The sequence below is a fragment of the Hemiscyllium ocellatum genome, chromosome 20, assembly GCF_020745735.1.
Source record: "Hemiscyllium ocellatum isolate sHemOce1 chromosome 20, sHemOce1.pat.X.cur, whole genome shotgun sequence".
NCBI lineage: Eukaryota > Metazoa > Chordata > Chondrichthyes > Orectolobiformes > Hemiscylliidae > Hemiscyllium > Hemiscyllium ocellatum.
The window spans coordinates 51,510,813-51,530,987 of NC_083420.1; the positions used below are offsets into that span (position 1 = coordinate 51,510,813).

The following is a 20,175-nucleotide window of genomic DNA, read 5'->3' on the forward strand; positions in this document are numbered from 1 at the left end:
CTAGGATATGGAGGGAGGGAGTCTATTCTATAAAAATGGTTTACAATGAGGCATAGACTGCGAGAAGGCGGCTGCTCCCCGGCCGGCGCCAGTCTGATGCAGTTTCCAGTCAGCGACTGGGCCTTTTATAAAGGAAGATGGCACAAGGCAAGCCATTCGACCCGTCGCTTCCAGGACAGCAAACCCACCGTCTTGTGTCTACCTGCACGAGGCAACAATTTACCTGCCCTGTCCGATCACACCTCCCGTCTGAAAGGTCCAGGCAACAACAACAGATTGAGGGCGTGAGCAGGTCACAATCCATTTGTTCAGGTTCTACGCCAGCCTGATTTGTGGAGTTGAGTTGTTGCGAGCTGGGATAGAGGAGCTCGGTGTTTGTGAGAGAGCATCGCAGAGGTAATCTTCGTGTTTGGTCAAAGCAGTGTGGGTGTGATTCTGCTAACGCAGGGGCAGAGTGTGCTGGAAAACGTGGTTGTAATAATGGAGATTAAAGCCAGTTATGTGAAACGGTGCAGAACTGGGAACCATGGAGAAAACAGGCAACTAGTCTAATTCATGTCCATTGCCGCTCCCCGTGGGCATAATTGCAAAGGGAAATGTAATTCATTCTGTAAATTGCGGTTGTTGATGCTTATGTTGTCTGCATTTTCCCGCAGTTTCTCTTTTTTTGTATTCTCGCGTGTAGCTTGACTCCAGCCCTAGATGGATTGTATTAACCAAGTGGGTGCTGCCAAGGGGAGGTAGCTATGAGACCAAGGGGATACGGTCCATCCCACACCCCCGGCATGACCTAGAATGAGGCACCAGGGAGCTGGGAGTGTGTGTTTATCCCTTTTGCAGTTCAGCGCTGGCAACTCTGGTGTCTGGGGAGTGGGAGCAGAGGCGAGCGGGAGAGCTGAGCTGTGTAAATCCTCTCCCTGAGCACTACATTCTGAATGGATTGCCAGTGCCATTAATAGATTACCACGAAGGATTTGCATTTCCGAAAACGAGAGGGACAACATCCGTATATATTCAGTTCAAACTTGCTTTCTGGTCCACAGGAGCCCTCAGTGGATGCTTCAGTTTGAGTCAGGTGTCGGCTGCCTGTAAAAGTGCCTTTTCCAAGCTCAGGTGAGTTAATGCTTTCCTTTACAAACAAAACCTGCGTTTAGAAGCGAGGCCTGGCGATTATCGGTGTAGCGAGCAAATGTTGCAGATTCGCCTGGTACAAATGTAACACCGACTTTAGCAGCAGATTCCCCCGCACCGATTTTAATGCGTTATCATTAAACACGAAAAGACCCGGAATGCGCCCAGTCTCTGTCTGGGACCGACGAACTGAATATCTCCAATCTTGTGATAATTCTCAAGCCCCACTCCCCAATGATACCCATCCCAGCATTCATGTATACCCAACATCACTGTGCAATGTATACACACAAACACACATAAATAGACGCATGTTTCTGTACATGTTTCTACATATGTTTCTCTATATCTATATATTTTCGATATATAGATGTTTCTGTATGTGTCTATATGTTTCTCTATATCTGTTTTTCTATATACACGTTTCTGTCTGTTTCTCTGCACGTTTTTATATATATATTTGCTTGTGTTTCTATATATCTCTATATCTGTTTTTACCTGATTCTGTTTTTCGATATCTCTGTTTTTTAAATATACATTTCTGTTTATGTATTTCTATATATGTTTCTCTATATCTATATAGTTTTCGATGTTTCTCTATATGTTTCTCGTTATCGAAATGTTTTTGTTTATGTATTTCTCTATACGTTTCTCTATATCTATACATTTCTGTTTGTGTTTCTTAATGTATGCCTCTCTACACCTATGTTTCTATACCAAATAAAGACCGAACCGTTGCTCTCTGGGTTGTATTCAGATATGGCCTTCTGATTTTTTTATTTAAATATTTCTTGAGTCAAACAAACAAAATAAACGGGAGATGAGATCCACAGGGAGGTGAACAGCCGGCCGGAAATCAGGATTCTGTATTGTACGTGGTTCATCGTTGTGACAGTATCCCCCCAGAAAAAAAACAGCCCCCACATTGTGGTCAGCGAGAATTAGACCTGGGAGCCGGGCGGAATAAATGCGGGACAAACCAAAAATAACAACACACAAAATCTCTGCGTTGTTTTAGTATTCCGCAAGTACAAATTAAATTCAACCTGTTTCCCTTGTGAACGAGTCCTGTATTGATCAGGCGCGCCCTGTCTTCTGAAGGGAGGGGGGAGAGGGAGATTGACTGAGTGCCGACCTCTGCCCAGACCCAGATAAATCGATCAGAAATTGATCAGCACCGTGCCTCGGCTCCAGCTTTGTCCACCAGTCATTGGTAAGCGGAAGTTGTGGGGAGAAAGACAGAATCAGTTGAAATGGATTCCTTTGTTCAGTAATGCCTGCACCCTCAATATGGGAGACGTGTGTGGATTAGAGGGGCGGGCTGGAAGAGAGTGAATTGAGGTTGAGTCTGGGTTGCCTTAGACAGCGATGGAGACAGGGGGCGCGGGCTATTGGAGGGAATGGATATAAAGTGCAGAAGCGAAAGTGAGGAGGTTTTACTGGCTTGTTGTGAGTGAAGGGTAACTGAGGGCAGGGTCTACACCAAGGCGGAAATGATCTCGGTGGCACCTTCAGATGCAGGGCAGAGGAGAAGGAGAGATGAGAAACCGGGAGCAGCAGAGTTGACCCTTTGTGCTCTCACCCGGTTGAGTTTGTTGAATGGCCATGAGAGATGTTCCCTGTGTTCAGACATTGACTATACGGTCGAGGGTGTGGTGCTGGAAAAGCACAGCAGGTCGGATAGCATCCGAGGAACAGGAAAATCGACGATGCCGCATTGCCCAGTATGTTTGAAAACTTTTAACCTAGCTTCGAAAGTAACGAGATGGACAATGACAAGACTAGTTTTAACCGGTGTTCACTCAACAGTGTTGGAATCCAGAGATGTTGGGGAAGTGTACGTGTACTGAAATTGGTTTTAAGTTAGCACCAGGGGATGCCAGCTCTTGGTTTTGTTATTCAGACATCTGCAGACTCCTGTTCTGACTGCTCCCAGCCTTGTTTCCTTTGTCAGGATCCAGCCCATAGGGGGCGACCTTGGCATCAGGCAGAGATTTTGTGCAGCCCAGCTCCATCACTTGTCCAGTGGGTTCACTCGGTAAGACAGAGGCAGAAGTAGGCCATTCAGCCCATCGAGTCTGCTTTGCCATTCAGGGAGTTCATGGCTGACCTGATAATCTCCAACTCCACTTTCCTGTCTTTTCCCCATAACCTTCAAATCCCTTACAGATGTCTATCTCAGCCTTGAATATACTTCATGACTGAGCCGCTAAAGAATCACACTTGTTGAATATCTCTAACCAATTAAGTATCTCCTCATTTTTGTTTAAGATGGGTAACTCCTTATTCTGAGATTATAGCCTCTATTCCTAGACAGTCCCATAATGGGAAACAACCTCTCCACAGCTACCCTATCAAGCCCGTAAGGATATCATATGTTTTGATAATGTCTCTTCTAATTTTTCTAAACCTCAAGAGTTCAGGCCCAACCTACTCAACCTCCTCTCCATATCCAGCAATAACCCAGTGAACCTTCCCTGGACTGCCTCAATGCCAAAACTGTTCACAATATTCTTAGTGTAGTCAAGTAGACCTACCTTCCGGGTGAAGCAGATACTTACCTGCATTTCGTTCAGTCTAGTCGACTGTATTGACAGTTCATAATGTGATCTCCTTTACATGTGGGGAGACAAAACACAACTGGGTGACCGCTTTGCTGAACACCCACCTTCTGTCTGTAAAAATGACCCTGAGCTTCCAGTTGCCTGCCACTCCAACACACCACCTTGTTCCCATGTCAACATTTCTGTCATAGGCTTGAGGCATTGTCCCAGCAAGGAAGAATAACAACTGATATTCCACTTGGGGACCCTGTAGCCTCTAGGATTTAACACGGAGTTCAATAACTTTAGAGTCTGATTCTGTCCTTCCATTTTTTTTAACCCACCCTCATACCCAGGTCCTGTCATGACATGGGTTGTCTTTAGCGCAACCGATCCATTCTCTCCTACTCACAGCTCTCATGATCACTTATTCAGCTTCTCTTCTGACCTGGTCAACTGTCAGCAATCCCCTTACCTTCCATTCCTTTCATCTCTCTCTCTCTGTGCTCCGTATCCACCTATTTGCTCACCTCTCCCCCACCTTCTCCAACATCGTTTTCAGCATAAATACCACTTTTGTCTTGCTGCCATCAGTTCAGATGAAGAGTCACTGGACTCTTTCTCCCCGCAGATGGGTTTCCTCAGTAGTTTCTGTTTTTCTTTCAGATTTCCAGCATTTGCAGTACTTTATACATCATTCCCTTTGAAATAAAGGCCAGCAGTCTTTTTGCCATCCCTGTTATCTGCTCATTTTTTTTGTGATTCTTGCATGAGGACACCCAAATGTCCTTGTTCTGTGGTTTTCTGCAGAACTTCTCCATTTAAATAATATTTAGCTCTTCTAATCTTCCTGCCAATGTGCATAAACTCACAGCTTCCCACATTATCTTCCACCTTTTTTGCCCACTTGCTTAACCCGTCTATCTCCTGTAGACTAGTTACAGGTTGCCATCCCAAAAATGTTCCCTTTATCCCAACTGCTTTTCCTCATCTAGTTAGCCAATTCTCTATTCATGTTAACAAACTGCTCCCAGTACCATGGCTTCATCTTATTAAGTAGCTTTATGTGCAGTACATGTTGAATATCTTTAGAAAATACAAATATATTGCATTTACTGGCTCCCTTTATCCTGCTTATTAGATCCTCAAAGTACTAAATAAATTTTGTCAAGCATGATTTTCCTTTCATGAGCCATGCTGACTCTGCTTCATTATGTTATGCATTTCTAAATGTTCGTGTATTATATCTTATTTAATAGCCTCTAACCTTCTCCCAATAACAGATGTTAACTTAACTGGCCCATTGTTATCGGTGATGAGAGTGTGGTGCTGGAAAAGAGGTCAGGCAGCATCTGAGGAGCAGGAGAATCGACCTTTTGGGCATGAGCCCTTCATCAGAAATGTCAATTTTCCTGCTTCTAAGATGCACTCTCCTTTTGATTGCTTCACATATCAACTCAAATATGGCCAGGCTGTTTTGACATCATTGAGAACTAGTGGTGAAATTGTTGAGTTCTGGTGAAAGATCAATGACCTCAAATGTTAATTTTATTTCCACTGAAGCTGGATGTATTCCCAGAGGCTTTGCTGTATGCCCTCCCAACACCAATTGCTTATTCCAATGTTACCATCACTGATGTGCTGACATGACCTGATGTATTGCTTGCCCACACCAACGAAAGAGCAAGCACCTTCTTAGTTACCTAGCTGGATGATGCTTGACTATCAGACTACCATCTTATAACACCTCTGTAATTCTCAGCTGTAAAATCATGCACATTTATTTAAATTGCCTGCTTAACTTGGTTGCACCAGGCAATGCCCAGATTATCTTCTAATGCCTGGAGACTACAATACAATATTTGAGGGTTGGCACTCCTAGGGAATTTGTTTTTAAGACAGCAAAGTGGTGTAGAAAACCTTTGTACCTTTAAAACTTATGCTATCATTGACTCTTTTACTCTGTTCAGATGGGGTTCAGGCAACCCGCACAAACCCATCCTTATGACAGATAGCTAAGAAATGGTTCAAGTGATGTCTGGAGATTGATTTCCTCAGAGCAAGTACAGAGCTGGCATCAGAGCTGATGATGTTAAAATGACAGTAAGAAACCACTGCTGGTGGAGTTCTTAGTGGTACTCTTTTTAAAAATTGCCATCAAATCTCTTTCTTACCTCCATAACCACTTGCAACCCTAAGAGATCTTAAGAGATCTCTGCACTATTCTAATACTGGTCTTTTGAGTAATCCTGGTTTTAATCACTCCATCACTGACTTAAGCTGTGATGAGGACCGAATTTCTGAAACTTCATCTGTAAAGCAGCTTTTCTTTCCTCCTTTAAGATGTTCCTTAAAATCTGCCTTCTTTATAACACTTTGGTCATCTGTCTTACCATGTTGTTCTGTGGCTTGGTATTACATTGTGTTTGATAACTTACCTGTGTTCAACATGCTGTGGAAGTGCTGCATCTGCTGGTGATGTGAATGAATTCGAGACCCTCCTTTTGCAGCCTGATAATTGCAATACAAACTCGTTAGCACAGTTGAATCCAATAGTTTTACTTAAGTTCAAATTACAGTCATAGAGTTGTATAGTGCAAAAACAGACCCTTTGGTCCAATTTGTCCATGCCAACCAGATAACCTAATCTAATCTAGTCCCATTTGACAGCATTTGGCCCATATCCCTCTAAACCCTTCCTATTCATATAACCATCCAGATACCCTCTGCATTTTGTACTTGTGCCAGCGTCCACCACTTACTCTGTCAGCTCATTCCATACACGCATCACCCTCTGCATGAAAAAGTTGTCCCTTAGATCCCTTTTAAAGTTTTCCCCTCTCACCTTAAACCTAATACTGATAGAATCATTCTCCACTCAGAGGATTTATAAAATCTGCTGGCATGGTGGGATTAGATTAATTTAGGATATCTGTTTGGCATTGACGAGTTGGACTCAAGGGTCTGTTTCCATGCCGTACAACTCTTGACTCCATGGTTATTTCCCACATCTCTAAGTAAAATTCTTGCTACATCTCTGATAAGTGAACAGAGACCCTTTCAAATCAGAAACTGTAGGTTTGAAGTGGTCTACCTCATTTCAAAGACTTCGTACTCCCTGAGAACTCTCACATTACTGAATAAGTAGTGCCCTCTGCACTCTATTTCAGTCCACATCACTCTGGTGTAATCAAGACATTTCATATGAGCTGGATTCAGATTCAAAATGAATAAATTCAATTTAGTTGGAGATATTAAACAAATAGGATAGATGTTGAGGATACAGTATAATTTTATCTATGATGACAGCAATAAAAGACTCAGTCTTTCAAAATTTCTAGCAGTAGATAGTGAGATTATTTGTTCACAAATTGCATGGACCTCTTAGGGTTCTAATGTACCCAATGTTTCTCCTCATTTCTTACTTCAGTCCCTTTCCCACATGTCTCTCTGGTAAGGGGTTTACTGAACCCCTACTGTCCCTGGAGCCCCCGACTTGCTGGCTGAATTTAATTGATATGCCATAAAGCAGAACAATGTTGATTCCATGATTGCTTCTCTGATAGATTGTTTCCAGATTAAATAATCTGAAACTGGGTGTCAGTCACATATTCCCAGTGAAGTCGTCCTGGCTCAGTGAACATACTAATAAATGGCATTCAATGGATGAAGACAAGGACCACTTCTGGAATCAGCTACGGAGGACCTGGGGGAACATGGTACAATTTCCCCAGGCTTGGCACGCCATTTATAGAGTGCACAAAACATGAATATATGTTTAAAGACAAAAACTAGGTCTATCTCTAATTATCTACATGCTGTCAAATACCTTGGAGTCGGCCATATAATTAGAAACAGGAAGTGGCTTTTACACATCGAGAAAGGTAGGCGAACATTTAGTGCAAAGAATTTTAGTTTTGATGAATGTGCATCAACAGTGTTGTCTCTGGCAGAACTTCCAAATAGGCCAGAGAGTGAGACTATCTGGTAATGCAAGTAGGATATGAGCATAGAAGGGGCAATATATTACAAATGGGTTTAATTCTATTCCTCTTCTGACAACCACTTCATTAACTAAAGTATAACATATTGTAATTATATGGCACCTTTTTCATTATAAAATGCCCTGGACACTTCACATGGATGTTACAGAAAATTGTAAAAGAGATATTCGATCCCAAAACCAAACACTTGACCATTGAGTTAAGTTTAATAGAGTCTCTTAGAGGAAGAAGGTGAGGCAGACAGGAAGTGAGGTATAGAGAAAGAACTCCGCAACTCTAGGCAACCAGAAGTGTGGCCAACAGTGGTACAGTGATTAAAACTGGGGATTCTCAGGGGGTCCGAATTCGATTAATGCAGGTGTAGCGAGGGTTGTGTGGCTGGAGGAGGCTATAGACATTGCAAAGTGGGAAAAAATTGCATTTATAAAGTGCCTTTCATGTCATGACAGGTAATGAAATACTTCTGAAGTGTAGTAACTCTCACCACAACCATCTGATGAAGGAGCAGCCTTCCGAAAGCTAGTGCTTCCAAATAAACCTGTTGGACTATAACTTGATGTTGTGTGATTTTAACTTTGTCAACCCCAGTCCAACACCGGCATCTCCAAATCATAACTCTCACCAGACAGCACAGCAAGTTAATTTGATAAGACCAGATAATCTGCTTTGCTGATGTTAGTTGATAGATAAATATTGTCCATAATATTGAGTAGAACCTCCCTGCTCTTTTTCAGCCAACACCTTGAGGTCTGTAATAAAGAGTGGCTAGGACCTTGATTTACCATTTTATCCAAAAGGCGAGAGTAGTTATTTTGACAAAAACTAGAGATTGACTTTGGGGTTTCCCTGATCTGGAGGACTCTGAATGATGACCGGTCTCCTGGGTATTTCCTAAGAAACGGATAATTATGTGGGAACGAGGGCAGGAGTGAACTGGGTAAGGAGTTTAGGGAAAAGATGTTCATTATTCAATGAACATTGGCAGGTGTTAAAAAATATAAGTGACTCAGCGCAGAGATGTACCCCAGTGAGGAAAAACGTAAGTGGGTGAACCAAGCATGGTTAGACAGGGAACTTAAGAATATCATTAAGTAAAAAACAACATCCAATGTATCAAAGGTTAGTGATAAATCAGGATTGAGAAAGTTTTGAAAGCAAACAAAATGTACAAAAATGGAAAAATAATGGTGTAAACAGCAAGTACATAAAAAAAACAGGCAGTAAGAGCTTCTTTAAATATAAGAGAGTGAGAGAGAGAGGAGACAGAGAGACATAACAGTGCACGGAGAGCCCTTACATACTGAAGCTGTGGGAGTAACATTGGGGAACCAGGGAATGGCAGACAAGTTAAATAAATATTTTATATTTAATAAATAAATCACTGTAAAGGATCCTAATAGCATTCCAAAATTACTGAATAATCAAGGATCAAAAGGAGGAGAGGAAATAAACACGACGGCTATCACTGGAGATTATTACTTGAGACACTAGTAGGTTTAAAGAATATTATTTAACTGGGGAAGGACTACAGGGAGCAGGAGCACAGTGGGTTTGGGGTCCTCATGCATTAATCATGTAAAATTAGCTTACAAGTTCAGTAGGTGATGAGGAAAGCAAATTAAATGTTGCCCTTGAATTTCAAAGTGAATGGAGCATTAAAATAAAGAGGACTTGCTAAAATTATACAAGGCACTGGTCAGGCCACAACTCTACATAGTTTTGGTACCTTTATCTAAGGAAAAATATACTGGCTTTGGAGGCAGTCTGAACAAGGTTCACAAGGCTGACCCTGGAAGTGGTGGATATTCTTTTGAAGAGAGGTTGAGTAGGTTAGACTTGTACTCATTGGAGTCCAGGAGAATGAGAGATGTTATTGAAGGATATTAGGTTCTTAGGGAACTTGACAGGGTAGATGTAATAAGGCTATTTCCCCTTGTGGGAGTGTCTATGACCAGACGGCATAATTTCAGAGGAAGGGATCTCCTGTTTAAGACAGAGATGAGGAGGAATCTCTTCTTACATAGAATAGCAAATCTGTGGAATTTTTTACCGCAGAGGGCTCTGAAGGCTAGATTGTTAAGTGTTTTCAAGAGTGCAATAGATTTTTATCAGAATTAGAGGTTATGAGCATAAACAAAGTTGAGGATGATCAGATCAGCCACGATCTCATTGAAGGTGAAAATAGACTCACTGGCAGTTCTGCTGCTATGTCTTATGGTCTTTTATGGCTTATTTGACACGTTATTCAGATGTGAAACTGTACTTAAACATCTTAATTCTGCCATAACAACACTGCACTTAAATATTTTGTTGATGTTCAGTCACCAAGACTCAAACATCCTTCCCATATTGATCAGATTTAAATTTCTTTTTTTTTTAAACCTGTTTTTCAGATTTTCTATCTCTCCTCTCTGTAAAGAAAACAATTAAAAACAATCGGTGGTCATGGAAGATTGGGACATTCCACAATTCAAGAAGGAAGTGGATAGTCTGAAGTACCAGCTGTCATATAAAAGGGAGATGTCTTCCAAAACAATCCCTGAGTAAGCTTGAAATTCTGTCTTAATGTTGTGACTAAGATGACAGATGAGAGTGAGAATGAAACACTGTCTCATTGTGTCTAATGGCATGCTCAATCCTTTGAAAAGGCAGCCCGATTGTTGCCTTAATGTTTTCATAGAATCATGGAAGTGTAAGTTTAACAGTATTTACAATTACAAAGGGCTTTGATCAGTTAGAAAATCTTTATGTTTATTTGGATGCTCATAGATGTAAGGTGGTCGTGAGTATCTCAAACAAAGTGTGCTCTTCATCCAGAATGTGGATCTTACCATCACACAAAATAGCTGCGTAGTACAAGTAAAAGCTAAACAAGTTGGGGGTGGGGGGTGGTGTATATGCTGGTAAGATTGGGTGATGTATGCAGCATAAACACCAGCATAGATTTATGTGCTGCAAAATTCTACACAACACATTTTCATTGTCGGACAAGATGAAACCCCCTTCTCCTATTAACGTTTACCGTTATTCCTCCTAACCTCAAATCGTATTAAGAGCAATTCAAATTCCACACTAGTAATTACATCTTGCCAGTTAACACATTTTCGATATGCTATTTTACTTTGAAAATCCAAAAGTATCAAATTCACATTCCGCCTCTTTGACTTTATAGTTGGCAATTTTCTCAAAGCATTTAATTAAATCAATTCAGCATGATTTGCCCTTTATAAATCCATGTTGACTCTCTCTGCATACTCATTATTTTATAAGATGAATGTCATCCTTTATTATTGTATCCAGCCGTTTTATATTGTTGCAGTGAGGGTAACTGGTGTACATGGAGCCAAAGTGGATAAATGGAGCTGGAATAGAGCTGGCCATGATCTCATTGAATAGCAGAACCAGCTAAAGGGACTGTCTGACCCACTCCAAGTTCCTAGAGTTTGAGTTAGTGTCAATGCTTTTTCATCACTAACCTCCCTCAGTGTTATGGGCCTTGTGTTTGGTCAATGTTAAACCCTTTGATCTTCTGAACAGTCAAAAACATTTTGTGTAATATTAATTATCACACTTCCATCATCCCTCTTGTAATTTTTGCTTTACCAATCTCTAAGTATAGAGGCAAAAATACTCTAATATCACAATCCTTCCTAACATCCTGCTGTAAATGAACCTGCACTTCTTCAAATATTAATGACTCCATTTGTAGCCAGAACTTGAAGAATGATAAAGAGTGAGAAATCACCAGGAGAGCAATTTGTGCTGCATCTCCCCAAAAACTGCACAAAATATGTACTTTCCTTTTAGTATAATGCGATGGTACAGAGCTGTGCATCCATTGGACTTTGATGGGTGAAGCTATTTAACATGTGAAGTATGGAGGGCTGGATAAGTCCTGGTGTGGGGTTTGAATTCATGACCTCAGTCTCAGATGAGAGTGTTATTAATGAGTGGAGCCGATACTTGTCCCACGCTGGCTGCAGTCTATAAAGTGGTTAATCCAGAAAAACGTGGCTTCAGTGATCTACCAACAGACTTGTGACAGAGCAGTAACTGCTAGGGTAATAATACAAAGCAGTGGAGTTGAGTTTCTGACCAGGACCATTCTGCATCGGAAAAATATCACATTCTACAACAAAGCAGAAACAATGTGAAGGATTAGATTCTCCAACTGCTCTTGTATTTGCTAGATAAGGATCAGAATTGATTGCAATCCAACAGCAGATTAATCGCCACCATCTCAGCTTTGAAGCATTAGTGTGATATTCAGCCATTAATCTGGCTAAAGTCACTGCTTCAGAATTCCCTGTTGTAGGTGGTTAAACCAGATCAGTCGGCCCATCAGTGTAATTGTTGGGTTAGGATATGTAGGTTCTGCGGTATGTGCTAATTGCTTTTGCCTTATGTTTGTGTACTCTTGGGGTTTGAAGGGTGGATATCTACTTCCCAGCTTTGCAGACCATCCTGACCTGGGTTTACGTTGCTTCCTCCTTCACTGTCCCTGCATCAAAAACCTAGAACCCTCAGCATTGTGGAGTCCCTAAAGCACAGGGACTGCAATGGTTCCAAGGCAACCTTCAAACACCTCTTCAAGGACAGTCATGGACAGGCAATAAACACTGGCCTTGCCAGAGACACCTTATTCCAAGAATGAATAAAGCATTTTGGATTGAGAGGGATAACTATAAACTGTTGATGTAGGTTTGGGAGCTGGGGAAGGGGTAACAGTTGAATGGGATAAGACGGATATTTGTTATTACAGAATTAGGGTTCAACACAGTCAGAAACCAAAAGAATTCTGCATCATTCAATATTGATATTTAAAATGGAACTCTGTTTAAAAAGTAAAAATATATCAATTATCAATACATGCACACCTGCTTTTCTGTTATATAATATCCAATCAGATTTTATTGTTGAATACTTATGAACCCACTCAAATAATATATTCTTCATAACCCACTACAAAATGAAATTGCTGCAGGACATCATCATTCTACATTTTTAAGCAACATTTAAGTTTTCAAATCCCAGGACCAGGTAATTTTGAAAGCAGGATCTCAATAGGACAGAAAACAAATCATAATGGGAATCATTGCTGTGCACTTTAACATGGTAGGAAATTTTTTATTTATATCAGTTTAGTCCCAGGACATTGCAGGGTAATGTCCTTAGTCCAGATATCTTCAGCTTAGGCTGGAATTGAACTTGGGTCCCTGGCATGGAGAGGCAGCAGTGCTGGCCACTGAGCCACCATTCCTTCACTGTGGAGTCAAACTCCTCAAATCCCTTATGTAACAGCATTTATGGGTATATCCATATCATATTAACTTCAGCCATTGACCACCATTCTTCAGGCAATTAGGAATTGGCCTAGCCACCAACATTCTATGAAATATTTTCTTTAAAATTAAGAAGTGCTGTTCTCCCAACTTTCCTGAGTACTGACTGATGTGGAGGTTCTGATCTACAGACACTAATAGCACTTAAACACCAATCAAATGGCCTTTTTCCAGTTAAGTGTTATTAAGAGCAGTGAACTGATAAGAGCATTGTGTATGGTTGTATAGTCCTCTTAAAGGGATGGGTGAATGGGAGTGTTGGTGAGGCAGACATCATTCAGAGTGAAAACATTGCTTTTTTTCTCATGCTGCAAACTGAGGCAGATTGTTTGGGGGAGTGTTTACTGACTCATTCACCCAGAATAGATTGGGCATAAAATCATGAGGAGCCTACAATTCTGATTGCCCGATGGTTCTCCCTCATACCCTGAAGATCAGTCTGATTGACAAACAGGCATGTAATCAGTGAGGGCTGTGGTAACAGGTAAGTTGGTGCTAGATTGTGGAAGAGGTTTGGGTGGTGGTGGGGGGGGGGGGGGCTTTGATCACAGTTACTTGGATTCATAGGGGCTGTATATTCATCAGGATATGGTGGGACCGATTGACTGAGATGAGAAGCTGACCACGGTCGGTGAAGGGGTGAGGAATTGGGTGGACGCAAGTGGAGGCTGAAGGGGACGTTAGAGGTGGCAGGAGGGAGGGGGTGTTGGAGATCCCAGGCTGGGGGATATGGACTGCAGGATTCTAGGGAAAGGCATCGGAGTTCAGTCTATGTGGGAGTTGGGTAAACTGGACGTCTTTGGGTTTAGTGAGTTTGGAGGCTGATGGGAGATTGGGATCAGAGGCCTCGGTTCAGGTATTGGGCTACAGGCTCAACTCCAGAAGGGGTACAGGTGGGAGGACGCTTCATCCCTGAATTCATCAAAGCATTACCTCGTAAAATCTTCTGGGTTAAATTCTGAAAGCCGGATGACAGTTAGGCTCGGAACCTGATTACATCACATTCAATGCTGCAGTCCATTTCCTTGCAGTAGCTTTGTCTCTGCTCCCATATCAAGATAGCATAGTTGAAGCAATGGGGTTGCAACTCTAACCCCACTTGATTGGCAGCAACCTATTATGAGATAAAGGAAATTAGTCATTGATGGCCTAGCATTATTGCTGCTTGCCCCAACTGCATCTAAAAGTATATCACTCGGTAAAAACAAAAAAACTGCAGATGCTGGAAATCTGAGACAAAGAAAAAGGAATAAGTGCTGCAGAAACTCAGCAGGTCTGGCAACATCTGTGGAGAGAAACAGACTGAACATTTCAAGTTCAACATGATTCTTCTTTAGAATGTTTGGCCTGCTGTAAATAATTTGTTCTGGCATTTATGACACACTTTTAGGGTAGGTGGGACTTGAACCCAGGCCTTCTGATCCAGGGATAGGGACACTATCACTGCACTACACTAATCCTACCCTGGCCTGCTGCATGACAACAGGAGTTGCTCCTGACTCGAGGACTCATCAATCAAACTTAAATCCATCACCACAGGTTAAACACGTACAAATGAAAACCATAGGTTTTGTTTAAAGTTCCTGTAGCTGAGAACGTGATAATGGATTGTTTCAGCACCAACACTCAAAAAAGTCGCAACTCTGTCAAAATAAAATCAGCAAGATCCATTAGGATAAGAGGTGGAACAATAACAAAGTACCAATAAACTGTACAGGGGCTCAATAGATTTTTTTTTGGATAGGTTAGGTTTCGGTGTCTTCTAGTTCCAAAAACCACCCAGAAAATGGTTTGAACATATGCAGCCATTTTGCACAGCATTCACAGAAGCATACCATTCAACAAAACTGATCTATGTTTCTATTTGACTTCCACATAAGCTTCCTTCCAGCCAAACAAACTCTAATACTTGTATAGCATTTTCAAGCAGCACTGTTAAAAATAACAAGGTAAGGGATAACACAGAAAAGGAACAAACTAAGCTTTGCAGTTACATACAAGTTCAGTCCATTCTCCATCAATGAATAGATTTTCCAAATGCCATCACTAAGCAGCATATTGGCAAACTGTCCTATTTATCTATCCCAAGGTATTATCTCCATTTCACTTGTTTCCTCTGGTCAGTCCCCCGTGTGCTTTCTGGAGCTCAAAGGGAATCCATTTGTAGTGTCTCGCTTTGTCAACCTTAAGTACTTTCAACAGATTGCCACTGAAATTTCAGCTCCATGTTTTTAGATTAGATTACTTACAGTGTGGAAACAGGCCCTTCGACCCAACAAGTCCACACCTACCCACTGAAGCACACCCACCCAGACCCATTCCCCTGCACCGAACACTACGGGCAATTTAGCATGGCCAATTCACCTGATCTGCACATTTTTGGACTGTTGGAGGAAACCGGAGCACCCGGAGGCAACCCACACAGACACGGGGAGAATGTGCAAACTCCACAGTCAGTTGTCTGAGGCAGGAATTGAACCCAGGTCTCTGGCGCTGTGCCACCATGCTGCCCATGTATGTAACTGGCTTTAAACTTTTGAAAAATAGGCTGCCCATTGGCACAGTGAGGTTGAACCAGTTACATCATGCTGCACAGCCAGAATGACCATGTTTAACTGCACTTACATAACATATATGCATTGATAGAAGAATTTTTTAAAAGCTTGCTTTTATGCATCGTTCATGAAATTAGGACATCCTGAAGTGTTATACAGTCAATTAAACTCAAATGAAGTGTTGTCACTTTCCTGGTGTAGGAAATGCAACAGCTAATTTGAGCAGTGCGAATTCCCACAAGCAATGCAAAAATCATCAAATCTCTTACTCTTTGGTGGGGTGTTGAGAAATGAATATTAGCCATAGTTACCAGGAAGATCTACACTGCTCCTCTGGAAAATACTGTCCCTTGCAAGATCGTTTCTCAGTTAGAGGAGCTCAGACTTGTTTAATATGTCTCACTTGAAAATTGGCATTGCAAATAGTACAGAATTCCCTCAGCACTGCAGTAGTTTTTTGGTATTCAATTTCAGAACTGAACCCAATCTTATACTTGCCACTCTCCCACATTACTTCTTCATAGGGGATTCATAATTGGGAGCTCACATCTTATTGTGCATCCTTTGTCCAGGATCTTGGAGGGCAGGTACAGCTCCCCAGTCAAGATCTTGGCTAAGAAGGAAGAACTCAATGCAGGTTGTGGATAGAAACCAGAAAGTGTCTTGTTCTGTGGCTCAGTTCCATGTTGAGCCATGCATATATTGAGTGAAACATTGTGCGTTATTCTTGGGGTTAGAGGTGCTCCTACTGCTGACCTATCATTTCATTCCGTAGTAAGAAATATCCTGTACTTGGCCTAAGCTAATCCAACAGTGTATTGGGGCAGGTAAGGGGCTGAGGAGTGAAGTACACATTTCCAACATTGATGCCATGATGTGAGGAGATAAAGAGGGAAAGTCACAGGTTTTGCACAATTAAAAGCAAAATATTGCAAATTCTGGAGTAAAAACATTGGAAAAATTCAAGCCTGTGAATGGGGAAATAATTAATGATTTGAGTTATTTTATTTAAAACTAATTCTTTCTCTGAGGATACTTCGGAAGAGTGAGCTGATATATAATTTCCTATCAATTCCAAAGGTTGCTACAACAGTAACGTGCCAAAGCAGTTATTGTCTATTTTGAAAATTAACACGATTTAATAAATAAATTAATCGTATTTATCATTTGCATAACCAAATGTCAAACTACTAACCGTCTCTCTTTGTTTTATTCCATTGCCGAAGCTTTGTGAAGTGGATAGAAGAGGGAGTGCCAAACGACCCATTCTTAAACCCAGAATTAATGAAGAACAACCCCTGGGTAGAGAAGGGCAAATGTGCTATACTTTGACATTTTCAAACTGCTCTGCATAAAGCAATTTATTTGTAAAGAAAGAGACTCTAGAAGAGAATTTTGTTGGCACAGTCTTCTAAATTCTTAAAACATATGCATTACATTTTTTGTACATTTTATGGTAATTCTAGGCAAAATCATTGTATGAGTGATCAATCAATTTCTTTGTACAACTAGAAAGGAACAATGTAAAAGAAAGATAACAAATAAAGCAATAATTAATATTGGCAAGACTTTATTCATAGTTTGACAATGGAATTCCAGGTTATGTGTAACAAAAATTATTTAAATTATATTCCAATAGGAACTGGATCCAAACTGGTTGTCTAAGCTTACCAGTAGACATCTTGGTTTTGCCAGTCTATCGCTGGCATAGGGCTCCTGACAAGTTTGTCCAGTTTAGGCCGATTGCACTTTACAGTGAACACTCATTATAACTCTGGAGGGGAGAACGGTTTGCCCATTTTCTGTGGAAAAAAAAACTAGATTCCAAACCTACTTAGATGCAAACTCAGCAGCAATTTTAGATTCGAGTTGCACAGCTGTTACTCAAACGTCACTGAAACATTTTGACACCTGGTCGTCCAATAATCAGACTGAAGTTCATCTCCTACTGGAGCTTGGGCACAGGCGAGTTTGCATTGGATACCCAAAGTCGACAGTTCCATTATGAGCTCTGTAGGAGAATGTATATGCTCTTTCCTGTTTTTTAAACAGCAGTTACTTATTTCAATGACCAGCCACATTCTCAGAGCAGGTCTTTTATATAAACATTGCGTCTAACAGCATTTGAAACTCCTTCGTTAAATCGGAACCAAACATCACTATTTCCAACTGCTTTTCCGATGAATTTCTCAGCTGTTTCCTTCATAGGCTCAGCTGCTCCAGTCACTGGGGGCCAGAGAGAGAGAGAGAAAAATCAATTAATCAATATACTGTGAGAGATTTGCATTGCATTAGTATTCAAGTAGGGGCTGATTGATTTCCAGATGTGGCATTACAGTACCAATACATTTTGCCACTCAAAATACTTGCTTCCCCTGGCCAAAAGGAAGAGACTAAGGCTTCTCCCTAGATTTCTGCCAAACCATAATTGGTTGTTGGCAGCTTATAAAAGGGAGATATATATTTACATCTTTCAAAACTTCAGAACACTCCAAATTATGAAGCATTGTTCACTGCTATAATGTAGGAAATCTTGAATTTTGAATGGACCTCTTTCTGTGTTAGTCTCTCTCTGTGCACCTTCTCAGCACCTGTAACACTGTGTCCTGTACTCTGTTCTGTTACCCTGATGCACTTGTATATATGATCTGCCTATAAAGCATATGAAGACAACACTTTTCACTGTTGCTTGGTACACGTGACAGTAATAAATCAAATCAAAAACAATGAAGGAGGAGACAGGGATTATGAACAAAAGTTCATGAGGTTGCATATATGGACTCCACATTGCATGGGTACTTTCCAAACTCAGATTTAATTTCCCATGATACAACAGTAACATACTGCATAGTCACTGGATGTGTGGAAATATGAACCTCAATTTCCATTCAGAATGAGGAGTAGAGGGACTAGGAGGTGCATTCATTGTGTTATTGCTCCAGCACTCTATCTGATGCACCTGAGGGCAACCAGGCAAGACAAATCGATGAAAGCCTTCTTATTCTACTGGACTCTGTGAAGATGACTAAAAAATGAGCTCGGAGAATCTCAGCTCTGGTCTTGATGGGCACATGTGTGTCACAAAATCACTCAAACTAGCACTACTTGCAAGTTATAAATGGCAATACTATGAAAATTGCTCGAAGTTTAAGGTGGAGAAGGAGCACAGGTTAAAAACTGGATAAGACACAGTCCATTCTCAACTTAGATCATCACAATCTCCCATTTATTGATGACTACGTGGACCTGAGCAGAATCATAAGTTTATCTAGCCTGGTCCACACAACTGCAATGTGTTATGTACCATAATAGACACACTCCCCAGATTACCCAAAGCCAGGTTAATTTCCTGGGAAAGGTAAAAAGCAAAACCCAGTCTACTCAACATATGTGAGACTTAAAGAAGAATTTGATCATAATTGATGCCTACTAAACTCATGGCACAAAATGTCTCAATTTAGTAAAGTGGAAATATGGCAGAGAGATGTTTTTAACATTGAGAAACATAGATGAATACTTTTTAAAAAATCCATTCAAGGGATGTGGGCGTCTTAACAGACATTTAAGAGTCAGCCACATTGTTGTGGGTCTGGACTCATAGGTAGGCCAGACCAGGTAAGAAAGGCAGATTTCCTTCCTTAAAGGACATAAGTGAACTAGATGGGGTTTTACAACATTGACGTTAACAAAAGTAAATAAAAATTTATGGTTTATTATAAAAATTCTGACAAAAATCTGTTTAGACATTTTATGATTACTTTTTTTTATGTCCTTGCGCCAATCTCTTCCTACCTCACCTACCATTGGTTACATGGCCACCATTAGGCTAGTTTTATATTTATGATATTTTTGTTGAATTGAAATTTTACCACCTGCCAAGATGGGGTTCGAACTCATGTCCCCTAGGGTTTTGGATTACTAGTTCAGTGACATTACCACTGTGCCACTGCTTCCAAGATCAATAACAATAGTAGAATAAAGAGAGGAGAATCAATAAGTGGAGGCTTGAAGATTCAAAATAATCTTAAATGTCTGCAGAGGATGAAGGGAATTAAAGTTTTTAGTTCTTTGGAATGAGCTGTCTTCAATGAGTATACAGTGAAGACAATATATTTTGGACACACATTCTGCACAGCAATGGTCCCCTCCAGCCCTTCTTGCACACTGACAAAGCATGCACAAGTTCAATAATTTGAGGGAATAAACAAGTCACAAACAACTTTCCTTGAAAAGGATGCTGCTCAGTCTGAAACTGAAGCAGGAACAAACCCACTGAGGTCAGCTATTTAACCAGCTGCATGAGGCAGCTGGCAAGGTGTTATCCAAACAAATGATAACTTTGGATGGGAATGTATGAATAGTGTGCAGGGAAATGAATTCGGAAAAACAATCCAGGTGCTCAACAGCAGATCAGAAAATGTAGTAAGTGATAGCAATGTAACCCTATCTTATGAAGCTGACCACTGACAGAGAAATATACCTCTCAGATTATTTCAAAAATAGAGGACAAAGAGCATACTGCAATGGACAACAGCAATGGGTGAAATTGACCCTCTTACAGTGTATGATTATTTGCCACTTTTTGTGTCGTCACTTCCTG

General features: G+C 40.9%; 2 protein-coding genes across 4 annotated transcripts in view; one reads left to right on the forward strand and one right to left on the reverse strand.

Annotated features, from left to right (window-relative positions):
• The first annotated feature begins 240 nt into the window (after window positions 1–240).
• On the forward strand, window positions 241–17,117 carry gng13b (guanine nucleotide binding protein (G protein), gamma 13b). 3 transcript variants are annotated; one of them, XM_060840859.1, is made up of 4 exons: window positions 241–396; window positions 1,044–1,113; window positions 10,072–10,221; window positions 16,802–17,117. In XM_060840859.1, exons 3-4 carry the CDS (start codon window positions 10,124–10,126, stop codon window positions 16,905–16,907), a joined length of 204 nt encoding a protein of 67 aa, XP_060696842.1. In that variant the 5' UTR covers window positions 241–396; window positions 1,044–1,113; window positions 10,072–10,123; the 3' UTR covers window positions 16,908–17,117. The 3 variants fall into 3 exon arrangements, with proteins under 3 accessions (XP_060696842.1, XP_060696841.1, XP_060696843.1); XM_060840858.1 differs by lacking the exon at window positions 241–396 and having other exon boundaries at window positions 779–1,113; XM_060840860.1 differs by lacking the exons at window positions 241–396; window positions 1,044–1,113 and adding an exon at window positions 2,229–2,344.
• An 11-nt stretch (window positions 17,118–17,128) lies between these two features.
• The window catches only part of chtf18 (CTF18, chromosome transmission fidelity factor 18 homolog (S. cerevisiae)), a 117,796-nt gene continuing 114,749 nt past the window's right edge, over window positions 17,129–20,175 (reverse strand). The window contains exon 22 of the mRNA XM_060840862.1: window positions 17,129–17,801. Within this exon, the coding sequence (XP_060696845.1) occupies window positions 17,659–17,801 (143 nt within the window). The 3' untranslated portion in view covers window positions 17,129–17,658. The remainder of the gene's footprint in view (window positions 17,802–20,175) is intronic.

Bases quoted from the DNA above. Each gene is read 5' to 3' on its own strand.
- gng13b (XM_060840859.1), top strand. From the start codon at position 10,124: ATGGAAGATTGGGACATTCCACAATTCAAGAAGGAAGTGGATAGTCTG. The intron at 10,222-16,801 runs GTAAGCTTGAAA...CCATTGCCGAAG, and splicing joins TCTTCCAAAACAATCCCTGA to CTTTGTGAAGTGGATAGAAG.